Consider the following 15855-nt stretch of genomic DNA (forward strand, 5'->3'; position numbering starts at 1 on the left):
TCAAAAATAAAATATATTAGGCAATGAGGAAATTGCTATATGGTGAAGAAATATAATTTAAATTTCCAAGTTTGTTTCTGTCAAATTATATCATTAAGATATGAGGACAATGTGAAATAGAATATATAGGAGCCATCCATATTTACAATACCACAGAATCACATTTTTAGACTGAATCCATTGTTTAGGATGACCATAACAAAGCATTATAGGAGAAAAAGGAAAGGGGAAATCTCAAGGTGCTGGTCTCCAAAATTTGACATGTACTTTATGTCTATAAGCTGTGTTGACAGAATTTATTGAAAATACGGCATAGTAAACATCATTTTTGTCAGCAAGCAATGATGGCTTGATGTCTTTCAGTTTCTAGAAATGATTAGAAAACTTACATAAGAGTAAGTTAGATATTGAACCAATATTTGAAATATAACCAAAACCATATTTCACTAGCTGATACTGTGCAATTATCAATGGGTAGACTGAATAGCCAGAGGATAAGCTGAAGAGCACTCCCTTTGTTGTTACTGAGCATAACCAGAAACAGGCTGTAAAACCACTTTTACTTCAATGTATGTCTTGTTAACAAGACATGGATGACTTAATGCTCAACTTTATTTCCACTCTGCTCAAATCTGTCTTACGTTTAGAACCCTTAAGCCTTTTAAGAAAAGTTCAGTTATTAAAATCTCATCTTTCTAAATCCCAAGAATTCCTTACAATTGCTGGCATATGTGTCATTTTAAATTTTCCAGACAATATTTAAATTCAAAGGTGATGATGAAGTCCTGTATCCTTATTATCAATATTTAGCAGCAAAGGCAATTTCTTTAGAAGGTAGTTACCTTTCCTGAGAACAGACACCTTCCAAGAGCCTTGTGAAGGGCTCCCATTACATCCTTGTTCCTGAGGCTGTAGATGAGTGGGTTGAGCATGGGAGTGAGGATAGTGTAGAAGGCAGACACAGCTTTGTCCTGCTCAGGAGAGTGGTAAGAGTGAGGTAGCACATATGTGTACATGGCAGCCCCATAGAAGAGGCTGACAACTAACATGTGTGAAGAGCAGGTGGCCACAGCCTTTTGCCTTCCTTCTGCCTCACTCATCCTGTAAACAGCTATGAGAATCTTTGTTTAAGAGGCTGAGATGACAGAGAAGGGAATAAGGAGCATTAAGATGCAGCAGACATACATGGCTGTCTCATAGGCTGATGTGTCCACACAGGAGAATTTCAGAAGGGCAGGAACCTCACAGAAAAAGTGGTTGATTTCCCGAGAGGCACAGAAAGGGAATTGCATGGTGACTGGGGTGAGCAAGAAACCATCTACTGACCCTCCTAACCAGGCTGCCACCACAATCAATAAGCAGACCTTGCGACTCATAAGTTCAGAGTAGCGTAGAGGGCTGCAGATGGCTACATAGCGGTCATAAGACATAAGTCCCAGGAGAAAGAACTCAGCCCCTGCCAAGGTCAAGTAGAGGAAGTGCTGAGCAGTGCAGTTTGCAAATGAAATGGCCCTTTGGCCCATCACCTGGTCAAACAGCATCTTGGGCACAATGGTGGAAATGTACAGGATGTCCATGATGGAGAGCTGGCTGAGCAGAAAGTACATGGGGTTATGGAGGCGAGAATCCACGTAGATGAGAATGAGCATAATAGTGTTGCTGGCTATGGAAATTATAAAGACCAGGAGAATGAGGGTAAAGAGAAGCCAGGGGAAAGGAGTGCTGCTGAACAAACCGAGGAGGACAAAGTCAGCATACATGGAATAATTGCCCCACTCCATAACTCTGTGGGTTTCACAAAAGACAGGGGTGGGTATGGCAGAAAGATGGAAAAATATGGCTTATTTAAAATACTGTGATGCAATCACAGACAAATCAAGAGACATTATGCTTATTCATGGCACTCAAAACTCAATTTCCTAAAAGAACAGTGTCAGTAGGATTGGGTTACTTTACATCATACCACTACTCATTCAAAAAGAATGAGCTTGGTTTGTTCACTACCACTTGTTAACTTAGAGGTGGTATTCTTTTGTTTATGTGCATTTACTTTTTTTTCTCTCTCTAAAGTACAATCTTACCTCGAAGAGCATGTATACAAAATTGATAAAAATAGAGCCATGAATATGGCTACAGTGGTAGATAAGGAAGGAAGGTAACCACATACCATTTCCTTTCACTATCCTCTAGTTCTAAATCCAAATTTAGAATCCAGAGTCACAGGCACTGATTAAGGGCATCTATTTTGCCTATGCAAAGATAAACACACCGATGTTACACAATTTGTATCATCCATGAAACGTTTATACATTGTAAAATTTTAGTATTAACATTTTAGGTGTTCAATATTGCTGGAAAATAAGCCACAAGAGCTCTGAACTATGAGAAGCAATCCAATAACTAGCTTATCTGTCAAGGGAAAAAATAATGTTGACAGCCAACTGGCATTTATTTTCTTTCTTTTGGGAGAAATTTACTGGCTGTTAACATACAATTTTTAACACAAATGAAATGAGAGCAAAAATTAATGTAAGTTTTCATACAAAAAGGAATGGAAAAGAATGAACTTATTTAAAAAATACTAGAGGATATCTCTCAAAATTGGGACTTTATTTGAACTTAAATTTGAAGTTAGAGTATGCATATATAACTATTTTAGGTAAACCTTTTACCAAATTTATAAATATTTATTGGATAATTGGACAGTTTCTCTTGTCATCTACATTATTGGATATACATTCAGTATGGTAGCCATTATTCAAAGACATTATAAAAAAGATTTTATAATTCTTATATTGATTTTGTAAAATTATTTTTATGTGGATTATATAATTTTTATGTCAATTGCATGCTGAATTAATGATTTTCTTGATTTATTTGATTTTGTTTATTTTTATTTTTTTAATGTGGTTATTTGAAAATTTAAAATTACATTTATGGCTCCTATAAGATTTCTGCTTAAGAACGCTAGTCTAGAGGCATCCTTTAACCAGAATATGACTGCAGAAACTATCTTCATCTAAACAAGCTTCCTAGAATCTAGCATAATCCAAATTAAACAAAAGCAATAAAAATGTAATGTAATGCCAAATTAGGAAAAGTAATAATGTTACTTGTGCATGTTATCACCTATAACTAGTAATCAGGACACATTAATTATAGAATGTGTAGTGATTCATAAATACTATTTAAATCACTTTCCAAAACAACCTTATAATACACTAGCACTACTAGTGCTATTTGTCCATTTTAAAGAAGAAAAAATGAGCCTTCAAGAGATGAAGAAACTTCTCCAGGTCACATGGATATAGTTAAGCAGTGGCGATGTAATTACTCTATACTGCTCTCAGTAAGTCAAAGTTGGCCTCAATTCATTAATTCCACAAATATTTCCTGAGGCCCAAGGGGCAGAGTTTTTAAATTCTGAACAGACCTAAAAGAATATAAGACATACTCCCTACTTTGAAGAAGCCTAGAATTGATACAAGTGAAGCATCCATGGAGCATGCCTGACTACAGATACACTTTAATGATGGTTCTGGTTAGGATCTCCAGGGTGTGGCTTCTCTTTGGCTGGTGAACAGCAGAGAAGAAAAGGGCAGAACATTGTTAAGGTGAAAGTGTTGGAACCTAAATCCCAGTGGCTGTCAACATGAGAAACGGTCCCTTTTTAGATTTTATCACAACCATGCTGTGATAGGTGGGGGTTTAAAAATGAAAAGTAAATTCTTAACCAGATTTTTATTTATGACATTCACATTATATACACTTTCAGCTTTTTCATTCTTGAAATGGTTCAGCTTTTCACTGACTGTTTTCCAGATGTGTGCCTTTATTCTGTTTCTTTTTCTTCCACTGGAGAAATTTAACACAAATATTAGACAGTAACCCACTTGTTAGAGAATGATATAAATGACCACACAGTCCTGCCCTTCAATCAAAATGAGAACAAGCACCTTGGAGGACTGTCTTTTCTGTTTCACAGTGATTCAGAGGATGGTCAACAGCCAGTGAAGACTAAACCAAGTGACTGCTATTGGTCCCTGAGGAGTGTTCAAGCCAAACAGGGAAAATGGTAACACACACAAAAAAATCTCCCTATCAAGAGATAGGTGTCTGCATTCCTGACTGAAAATTTTCCTGGCACTGAATCTTGCTAATAGGACCCAGGAGATCTTTCTGGCATTTTTCATAAAGGGAAAGGAGACTTGAGAAGCTCTACATTTCCTCAGATTTTAAGAGTATTATGCTTTCAATCTGTCAATGTTGACTTTTGACTTATGTTTCATATTGAAACAATTACAAAAATATAGCAACTTTAAAGAATGTGTGTGAAATAAAAAAAAAAGGAATGAATCAACTTTAAATACTCTAGGTCCCCATATAAAATTATTATTTCTATGCATTATTTTATTTTCTGTTTTTGACCACGCTGGGGATCAAACCCAGGGCTTTACACATGCTAGGCAAGTACTCTACCACTGAGCTGAACCCTATGCTTAATTTTAAAATTTGGTATTCTTTTAATTCTATATATCTTTAAGTATTAACTAATCCCTTTCTCAAGTAAATGTATAGTATGTACTCAGAATATTATAGCTCTTGTGACATAAACTTTATTTGTTGTTCCTCAATTGGTTGACATGCACATTGCTTCTAGATTGGCTTACAAAACACAGTATCATGAGATTAGTTCTCTGAGGTCAATCTCCCATGTAAGTGGGTTACTGAGTTTTAGAAGCTCATCACCAAACTGTTAGACAAAATTGTCGAATAGTGGTTCTAAGCACCAATGCAACAGACTTGTGGCATGTCACATGCTACAGCATTTACAAAGAGCACACACATTTTTATTAATATGATTTCTTATGGCAAAAGTGTGCATTTTATATATATTTTTCTCTTTATATTACTTATTTTGGAATTGGATTATCCATGACATTTGCATTTTGTATGTTAAGGAATACCACAAAATTAGCGTGTTTTCTTTATTCAGTAATGATGTTTTGTGTGTGATACATATTGCAACAATCTTGCTCAAATTATTACTTATAGTTGTAACTTCATTTGATTTTAGGCCAAAATTTTAAGTGTTATGTAGTTTAAGCTATTGCTTCATACTCTGGGTTCATTTGGGAAATTTTCCCATGTAAGAAGGTGATTAATATGCAATTCTTTTACACTTTAGAAAATAAAGAATATGTATTACATAAAAATATGTGATAGCATAATGCATCTAAAATTTATTTAGGTCTTTGTTGAAAATTGTGGTAGTGTGGGGTTTTTTGTAAGACAAAGAATATAATATGCTTGTCTTTTATGATCATGCCACTGAGTCCCAATTCTTAGTTCATTACAGAAGGAAAAGAGCTAAAGAATAAATGATTAATATGAGTGATTTGCTTATTGAGGTTCAACATTTATCTCTGTTAATGTGAGACACACGATCACCGAGAAAGAAGTTTTCACTCACATTGCATGTGCAAATTCTGGCATGAAATATGGGTATAAAAAACAGCTGAGTTGTTATGTTGGCCTTAGAACTGTGAGAGAAGTGACAATTAACTATTGGAATCTCAACTCATGCTTTCCATATCTCTTCTCTTCAATAATAACAGATCCAATGGCAAGGACTTGATTTTTCGTTTTAAAAAAAAACTTTTGATGTTATCATTTTCCTGTCAAACATTGCTCTATGTCAAGAATGGGTACAGTTTGTGGTGATCATCTAATTCAGAAGGTGTCTGAGACTGCACAAAGCCTGCTTTAGAGATGACCTGAGGACAGCTGGCATGAACAGGTACTGTCCTGGGGAAACAAGCATAAACAGTGACCCTAACTAAAAGCCACTTAATACTGTTTAACCCAATGTACTATTTTTTTTCCTAGGCAGTATTTTCATACAAAGTCTCACTTTTAATTGTGTCATAAAAGACAATTTCTAAAATAAAATCACTTAGGAAGTCATTTAAAATGATAGAGAAATACAAAGAAGCCAATGGACCATTATTTTAGATGAATGCAGATCAAAGTTATGGTCATCTCATAGTTAATTCTCAAGGAACTTTGAACCAAGGTCTTTCTCTGTCTATTCCTACCTTCCAAAACCTGCCTATCCTCAGTGTTTGGTGTATAATATTGCAAAGCTTAAGTATAGTTTGTGGTCAGAAAAATTCTTTACTTTCATCATGTCTGGAGAGCCACTCACATGTTCTCTCCTTTTGGCCTCAATTTATTTCTTTTCTTTCTTTTAATTCATCATTTTTACATTTACTTACATGTGTGTGCATTGTTCAGGCCACCTCTGCCCTCCTGCTTCTGGGCAGAACTTCCTCTTTTTTTTGTGGTACAAATAATAGTGAAGTTTATTGGGAAAGAAATTCGTTTAACCTTGGTAAATATGGGGAGAAGTGAAAAAAAAAAAGACAGAGAAATATTTCCTGCCACATGCAGGAAAAGGAAGAACAGCCTTCTCAAGTAATTTCTAAGTATCAAAGAAGAAATCATGCTGCAATCATTTTCTGGAACAAGTCATGAAGAATTTTTATAACAAAACCACTTTTACAGATATTTATGAGTTCCCTGAGGAGATAGAATATTATAAACAAATTAGATAACACTTCTCCCTGTAATTATTGTAAAATCAAATACATGAATACAATGTTCCAATGATGAAAACTTTGTTGAATCTTTGCATGGAAGCAAAACTATACAGAATTTTCCTGAGCAGAGAAATCACCTACATTCTGTTGTACATGGCATTTCATCACATCAGATGATAGAAGAAATGAACTAAAAAAATAAAATTTGCAAGAGGAACAGTGATTCATAAAGACCTCATTAGAATGCAGAGACAGACCACTCTCAATGTTATCCAATATTTCTTTGGTTTCAACCTACTTTCCAGTAAATATTGAGTCTCAATTTAAAACACCCTGTGATTGATCAATATAAAGTCCTCAAAGTTACTTACCTTACACAGTAGCTTCCCAAGTCTGATGAAATTAGTCGTACTATTCAGAGAATAATCTTATATAACTGAAGTAGTAAATATAATTGTTCAGCACTTCTTTTTATGTGATAAATATAGGCACAGAAGAAGCATAATAAATTGGACCTTCTAACCTGAAGACTTTCTCTCTTCTTTCTGAATACAAAAAAGGAAAGGAGAGAAGAGGAAAATGTTCATATAGGGAGTGACTATAAATTCAAAAAATAAAATGCAGCAGTGGGTTAAGCTTGGAGTTACATCTTGTTGACTTAAGCATAAAAGTCAGTCTCTGAGGTATTTTAAAATAGACAAAGATAGGCAAACATAATGAAGACCCAGAACTCAGCCTGAGTCTTTATGCCTAATAAAGAGTTGCAGAAGGAGCTGGCAGCACAAACATTATGTAGGTTTCTAAAAACAAAGAGGCCAGGTGGCTTAAATTGAAATGCTTGTCTCATAGTAGTGGACAGGTACTCCCATTTGGAAGAAAAATTGACATCAGAATATTCATCCCTAGGGCCTCTCTCTCCCCAAACTACAATTACACATGTCATATAAATGTGAGTAATTTCTTTACCATAATGTTAATTGAGAAAAATATCACCTTCTGACTTACAAATATTTATGATAATTAAAATGTCCCCATGTAAATCAAGTTATGGGCCCCTACAACTCAAAACAAAGTACTTTTTCCTCCTTTAATTTGTACAAGGCATTGTTTTAGAAGATGCTTTCTTTTTACACATTTCTGAGCATTATTGACTTTTCTCCTCAAGGATTAAAGAAAAATTTCACATTTCTAAGGCAGTATTATGTTGCTAAATATACCACACTGTAGCCAATTACTTAAGTTGTCAGTTTTCAGGTATTCATCATGATTTTCTTATAGGATATAATGCATTTGAAAACTTTCAGCATGTAAAGCACTTAAAATACATAGTGAAACAAAGCAATGAGAAAATCAAACCTTTGAGTTATTTTAAGATCAAAGAAATCCCTTTCTGCTCTTTTTCAACATTCTTACTAGCACCCATTGTTAAGTTTTTGAGAAAACTCAGCCAGAGGGGCCAGGCTGTGCAGCTGTTTGTCATTTGATACCTGGTGTCTCTTTCATTTGCATGCTTCATTCTGAGCTGATTTGTGCAAGAACTCTCTGTGGAATGCTCCTTGACCCCATTTGAGGTATTCTTGACTATCATGACTTCACTGAGGTAGGCTTCACACTTAAACAGAGAGGCCTCTCTGTGCCCCTCTTAGTCTATATACAAATAAATCACACACTTTGTGTCCAGTGTTGTTTCTGGGTGACTTTCCATACTCTGTAGAACCTAAGCATGAAAGTAGGTAGTTTGCCTTGGGTCTTTATTCAATATGAAAAATCCATAAAATTATGATCAAAAAAATTCACCATGCTTTCCTCTTGTTTACTGGCTTTCATTACAGGGATGCTGGCCATGAACTTTTATGATGGGATGGAAAAGAATGGCCCCCTTTTCCACAGATGTGATAAAGTAGCATAAGTATACATCTATGAGCAAATGGAATATTAACTAAAAGGGTCCTTACTGGTTACCATATGTAACCATTGAAATGGTAGCTACAGTGGGATTTTAGCACAAACACAGTGTGATGTCACTAGTTGAATTTGGTTTTCAGAGAAAGAACTTCATCAGGAATGGTCCTTAAACTAGAGAAAAGGTTAGTTCAAGAAGAATTAACCTTAGAAGGTAGCACACATGCACAGGAAATCAATGAGAGTCAACTCCCTGTATAGCTTCCTTATCTCAATTAGCAAAAACCATTGGTCCTTCCTAATATTGCTATACTCTCTCTTCAACAAAACTGGAGATAAGGGCAAAATAGTTTCTGCTGGGTAGCGAGGGGTAAGGAGGGGTAAGGGAGGGAGCGTGGTGAGGGGAAGGGAGGGGACAGGGGGAAGGGAGGAGAAATGACTCTAACACTGTATGCACATATGAATAAAATAAAAATTAAAAAAAAAAAGGAATGGTCCTTAATATTGGGATTGAGCCACTGGATGGCCCATACACTGTCAAGTGGCCTGGGCGAAGCCACAGCTGCAGGAATTTTGGATAGAAAGGAAGGGACACATATCAGCTCCATTTGGTGAAAACCACATTTGAAAAGAAAATTGATCACCCAGATGGAGGTGAGAAGTCAGATAGATGAGTCTGTAGTTTAGGAAAGAGGTTAGGACTGGAGTGACTGGTATATAATATTATATACAAATAGTTTTAAAACCAGGAACAGATGTGAGCTTACCAGAGAGTAGTACAGCAGAGAAGAGAAGATAGCTAGTACCTGAGCACACTAATATTAAGAAGCAAGACTCAGGAAATGACATCAAGAGAAAATTAATTCAAAGCTACAAATGAAAAAAGAAAACCATCACAGTATAATGCAGTTAAAGTCAAACGAACCAAGATAAAACAAAACACACACATGCTCAATTAAGGGAATAATCAATTGTGTCAAATCAATGAAAAAAATAAGGAAAAACAAATGTTCCAGTTTAGGCAAATGGAACAAGACCTGAGAACTAATTAATAAGTCATTAAATTAATTATTGCTTTACCCACATAAGGTCATTGAAGAACAGGTGACAATCCTGACCAGAGAAGGCATGAGTGAGAATGGAAGGGGAAGAATTTCATACACAAGGTTTTGAAGATGTGAGTGCAATGGTGACAGAAACATTACAGTTGATCAGGGAATAGGGGAGTTTGTGAACAAGCTTGCTGAATCCATTGCACAAATGGAAAGGGAGAATCTTGCCTATAGTTATAAGCCACAGACCTATTCTAAGAAGGTAAAATGAGAACATGAAGAAAGAAAGAAATATGAAGCTCTTAGGAGATAAGAGAATGACTTACCATACAGTAGGAGTATATAAACATGACATGAAAAACAAAACAGTACCATAAAGAACAGGAATGGTAATTTTGTTTATATGTGAACAAAATTAAATTGCAAAGATAGGTCAGACACTAGCAGATTATTTAAAAAATAAAACCCCAAAGTATATTTCATCTTTATGAAAATATTCTTAGACACATAAAAAATGTCAGGCTTTTTATTAAAAATGGGCAGAAGACTTGAACAGGCACTTCACAAGAAAACCTTGGAATAGCTGATGAATCAAAGAAAGGTTAGGAAACTTCAACATAAAGCAGAAAAAAAATGCATGTTAATATCATATTGCATAGTTGTATATGCCAAATTGATTTGAAAATATTAAAATTTTAGTAAAAAAACTCGGTCAAATGTGGAACTCCAGTGCTGTAGGGCCTGTAAGTTGAGAAGTAGTTGTTAGCATATTTTAAAGTGTGCACACTGCGTAGTCCATGATTACTCTCCTTAGGTACCTACTTTATTTATTGTGTGTTTTTATGAAGACACAGTTATAGACTAATACACAATAGACAAAAACTGGAAGCAATATATACATGTTACAGCCACTAAAATTTTATTACATTTATACAATTCATGCCATACACTAAGGGACATGTTCAAACTATATCTAGAAAATAATGAGATGGCTATCACAGATGTAATATTTAGCAAAAGGAGCAAATGTCAAAATAGTAAATCCTGTACAAGTCCATTTTGAAAGTTCAAAAATAGGAAACAATGGACAAAACTAGGAAAAATATACATATGTGGTATAACTAAGACTAAAAAAGGAAACTATTCACCCATAGCTAACCAGATGATATCAGGTACATTCAGGTCAAAAAGTAGAAGCAATATATGCTGAAACAGTTAGCCATCTATCACAGTTCTCTGTGGTAACAATAATTCAAGAAATTCCAAACAAATTGACAGAAATTCTGAGCAAATTTCTCTGTAGAAGGAATATATAGGACACATTAACTCTGTTGTGGTTTCTATATGAATTAGGAGTTCAGTACAGAAGTGTGTGGTAGTGGTACACATGTCTGTGAAGTTTATTACTGGTGTTGTAGGGGAGAAAAGGTCTTATCATTTTCTTGCCAGTAAAAACAACCATACTTGACATCTTTATAGTAAAAGTTAGATTAAAGCCAAGCATGGAGATATATGCCTGTGATCCCAGCTATTCAGGAGGTGGGGTAAGGGGATTCTGAATTCAAGACTAGCCAGGGCAATGTTAGGTAGATCCTGCCTCAAAAATAAGATAAAAGCAAACAAGGGGCTGGAGGCTGGCTCAACCAGTACAGCATGGGACTAGCAAGCACAAATTGATGAGTTCAAACCTAAGTACCACTCCCCCCACAAAAAAATTCCAAAGGACTGTAGGTATAGCTAAAGTTGTAGAAAACATACCTAGCAAGGGTGACACCATGGGTTCAATCCCCAGTACACAAACAACAAGACAGATTAACAAGAGAAAAACATAGATATATATTTTAAACCATATATATATATGGTTTAAAAGTATAAACATATACCCGGTTTCCAGACCACACTGTGCTCCTCTCTGCTCAGTCTTTCTCTGTCAATAAAGTTTCTTTCCTGCTTGTAACTCTGGTGCCCCAGCCTCTTATTCTTGAGAGTGTCCTGAGAGCAAGAATCCTCTAGCACATCAGTGGATTTCCCTGTGACATCTTGGTGACCATGAAGGGACCCTCTTCTCTCCAGGGTGAAATGTTGGTTTTGGCTGTGCCTAACTGCAATAAGTCTTCCTGGGAAGTGACCGTGATTGTCTGGCACTCCTATGGATTCTCCCTACTGGGTGAGCCCCCCAAGCAGAACTCTCAGGCTGCTTTCTCCTTCTGTCTGTAGGAAGGTTTCTCCTGAAAGCGGAGGGGGAATTTCTCAAGCCCACTAAGGCTTCTGGCAGAATCTCGCACATCCCTTCTTGGAGTGCAGCATGCTAAGCCTGCTCTGGGGTTTATATGGGACTGCCCTACTATCACATGGGTGAGTCTGAATACCTCCGACTATTAGGCTTTTTCTCCCTCTCTCATTTCTGTACTGTGACCCAGTGGCCCTTTTGCCCCTGACAACACTGTGTGACCTTCAGGGACATATGGGAGGACACCATGCCTTCATTTAGTAGGGAGATAATAAAGTGTCTTTGCCCTAAGGAGGTTCCCTGCCCTTTTTTTGTTCCCCATTTTTCCTTGAATGACATATGTCCCCGTGACTGCCCATTTTGGGCATTTTTACAACACCTCACCCAGTGCTGTCTTCCATTACACTCTTGCTGCCTCATCCTTTATTCTTCAGCACTGCTCCAGGGAATGTCTTTGCACTGTTATGGCACACGCCACTTGGGTTTTCTCCTATGGCCACACCCAGAGATCATCTTTTCCAAAAAGATGCCCTTTCCTCACAGTCTTCTCCAGAAGATGCAATTGACCCCAGGCTCACACAACACCCCCTTGGCCCCCTTATGTCTCTCATTTAGCCCTTCCTTCAATGAGTTCTGTTTGAACTGGATGCCTTCACTAACTGGAGACATTATAAGTACTTGGGCTTTAAGCCTGGCAGGGTCACAGGTGGTCAGTGCCATGCCAGTAGGGTGACTGCAACCTGGAAGGCCTTTTCAACTTTGGGAGAGATTTCTATATTGGGATGTTGATAAATAGGAACACCCCCTCTATTGTAGACCATGTGTTCTTTTCCCAGATGGGAACTTCCTCATCTCAATTTCCAGAGAGGTCTCCCCTTGCATGCCTGTTAAAACATTAGGACATTGATCCTGACAACTTTTGCAAAAAGGCTTTGATTTTCTTTTGCTTTCAGGCCTGGCTCCAATATCTTCTTGGAGACCAGAAAAGTGACTTTAGAGTGGGGCTCTTAACTACAATACTATTCTCCATTTAGACTTGTTTTGCAAGAGGCATGGCAAATGAACAGAAATCCCCTATGTGCACCTGTTCTTTTTCCTTAAAGAACATCCCCAATGGGTAAAACAGTGTAAGGGAGGTGCTCAAACCCTGACAATGCTTTGTAAAAACATACCTGAAGAAGGGGAGTGAGGAAAGTGGCCAACCAACACCCAAAGCTCCCTTGCCTCTTTACTCAGTGACCATCAGTTACTACTTCCTCCAGCCAGTTCCTGGGAGGAGGGGCAGCCACCAGGAAAAAATCCATGTCCTCTTCAGATTAAGTGACCTTAAGGAAATTAAATGGGACTTGGGCAGCTTTACTGATGACCCAGACCAGTACATTCAAGCCTTTATTACTGTAATCCAAACTTTTGAACTGGCTTGGAAAGATGTCATGTGCTACTCATAGATCAAACCCTCGCTTCCCTGGAGTGGCAAAGAGTCCTTGATCAGGCCAGTCAGGTTGGCAATGATTACCACCTACAAAAGTCCTCTGTTAAGCCTGCATGCCTAGAAGGGGAAGCTGAGGACCCTGGAGTCCCAACTGGGGCCCAAGTTGTTCCCAGGATGGATCCTGGATGGGATCCCTGAAATGAGGCTGATGAATGGTCTAGACATCATTTCATTCACCTCACCATTGAAGGTTTAAAGAGGGCTAGAGTCAAATCCCTTAATTACTCCCAGGTTACTGCTGTCCAACAGGGGCCAGATGAATCCCCCATGGCCTTCTTACAGCATCTAAAAGAGGTCATTACAAAACACACCACAGTGGATCCCAAGTTGCAGGTCGGTGAATTCTTCCTAGGAGATAAGTTCTTTACTAATCAGCCCAAGGCATTTGTTCAGGTTCACCTAAAAGATCACCTCTATTGTCCATGGAGGCCCCAGTCCTCAGGGAAGGTAGAATGGGCCAATGGGTTACTCAAGCACCATCTAACCAAAGTGGTCCAAACTTCTGCCCTTGGCCCTCTGCAACCTCAGAAACACCCCAAACAAGCTAGGTATCACTCTTTTTGAGACTCTATATGGCTGTCCATTTCTCACTAATGACATTCTGGATGGTGAAACAGCCAGACTTACCTCCCATATCACCCAGCTAGCTAAGTTCCAACAAACCCTAACCGAGTTACACTGAGGCATCTCTCATGCCCCTTCTTCACCTCCACTCTTTTGTTTGGTTATTTGGTTCTCATTAAAATTTCTCACATATCCAGGGAGACTTCAGAGCCCCTACAGGAAGGACCATAACTTGTGCTTCTTTCCACCCCAAGAGGAACCTGGGTGGCTGGATTGGAATCTTGGATCTACATCTCCAGAGTCAAGTGCTAGATTTCCCCTACCAACACGGTCACCATTAAAGCTACTCCTGAGGAGACTCACTACTCATGAGACCCCACCTCAGATCTTAAATTTGTATTTAAGAAGACTCCCTCAGGAAAGTAACTTATGTCAGATCTCCTCCACTACCTCTTCATTGCACCCTATCTTCTCACATAATCATAGTTCAGACATAGGTCTATGGGTGACTTCTCCCTGAGAGTGGACCTGCCTACACCGTGGGGCTCTAATTTTCAGTCTTCTCTTTCTGTGCTCTCTCCCACCCATAATCCAACTTATGTTATGAAAGTTATACTTCTTTTCTCCCCTGTTATAATGGGACAGGTCCTTCACCACTACCCATGGACTCCCACCATCAACTACCTGGCCAAAATTACTAATCTCACCAACTGCTGGGTTTGTCCCAAGGATCTCTGGACACAAGATGGGACTTGGAGTTACTGGACTCCTATTTTCATGCTCAATTGACTCATTAGGTCACAAGCAGTGGTAGAAATTATCACCAACCAGACTGCTTCTGCCTTAGAATTACTGGCCAGACAATAGTCCCAAATGCATGCCACTTTATATCAAAACTGCCAAGCCTCAGACTATCTTCTAGCTGAGGAAGGTGGCATATGTGGCAAACTTAACCATTCACACTGTTGTATTCAAACTGATGACAATGGACAACTGGTAAGAAACATTGCCACAAACATCAGAAAAATCACCCATGTCCCTGTACAAACTTGGGATGGGTGTAAACCTAACAACTATCTTGGCAACTGGTTCTCATGGCTTTTCCCTCTCCTGGGACCCAGGATAATATCAGAGATGTCCTGTGCTTTGGTCCATGCCTCCTTAGCCTTCTTTTGCATTTCATTTCTTCTTGTCTAGACTCCATCAAACTCCAAATGTTACTCTGCACCCACTTTTATTACTGTAGACCTTTGAACACATGCTTGGGTTTGGCAGTAGCTAAAGACTGGATCTTGACATCCCATCTCTTTAACGGCAGTTAAGGTTTCCAACCCATAGCTGGGATTTGTAACAGTCCCATAGCATAAATCAGCCCCATGACAATTTAGGAATGTGGAAGCCCCCATGACCTGGGAGAAACTGAGGAACCAGCTCAGCCAGAGGACCAGGAGGTACAGGAGGCCCACATGTGCCAAGAATGGACCTATAGGCTTCCACTATGAACTGTTCTTTGGGTTAGGGTGGAAGCCTTACATATGTATATATCCCCACTAAACACTAGGGGGGGCACCTGGTTTCTGGACCCCGCTGTGTGTCTCTCTGCTCAGCCTTTCTCTATCAATAAAGTTTCTTCCCTGTAACTCTGGTGCTCCAGCCTCTCATTCTTGAGAGTATTCTGAGAGCAGGAACCCTTTAGTGCATGCGTGGATTTTCCCATCTTGTGTCCATGACAATATCATCTACTTAATCATCATAGACTAAATTAAACAGTTAAATAAAGTGATGAATTACTTTGAAAAATGGCAGTATTAGAAGGTATCTGTGCAAACGTAGAAATCATCCAACTGTTAGGAATGTGACAGAAGAATTAAGAACTATGCATGAGACCATAGTACAATGACAAACCAGGCAGCAAGTATGAAGATACATCTTTGTTCCTTTTTTATTTTATTGTATTTATTCTTACTCTTCATGAGGAAATGCTTCTGTTCCTACTCAAAATTAGACATCCTA

The 15855-nt window shown here is 38.1% G+C and overlaps 2 protein-coding genes across 2 annotated transcripts in view; one reads left to right on the forward strand and one right to left on the reverse strand.

Moving 5' to 3' along the window:
* LOC109674272 (thyroid receptor-interacting protein 11-like) overlaps window positions 1-15855 on the forward strand; it is a 939645-nt gene that overhangs the window by 442153 nt on the left and 481637 nt on the right.
* Window positions 828-1781, reverse strand: LOC141414077 (olfactory receptor 2T27-like). Its single transcript, XM_074048946.1, is given in 1 exon segment — window positions 828-1781. A coding segment is annotated over 1 exon segment (954 nt).

Source organism: Castor canadensis, chromosome 11 (genome assembly GCF_047511655.1).
Source record: "Castor canadensis chromosome 11, mCasCan1.hap1v2, whole genome shotgun sequence".
Lineage (NCBI taxonomy): Eukaryota > Metazoa > Chordata > Mammalia > Rodentia > Castoridae > Castor > Castor canadensis.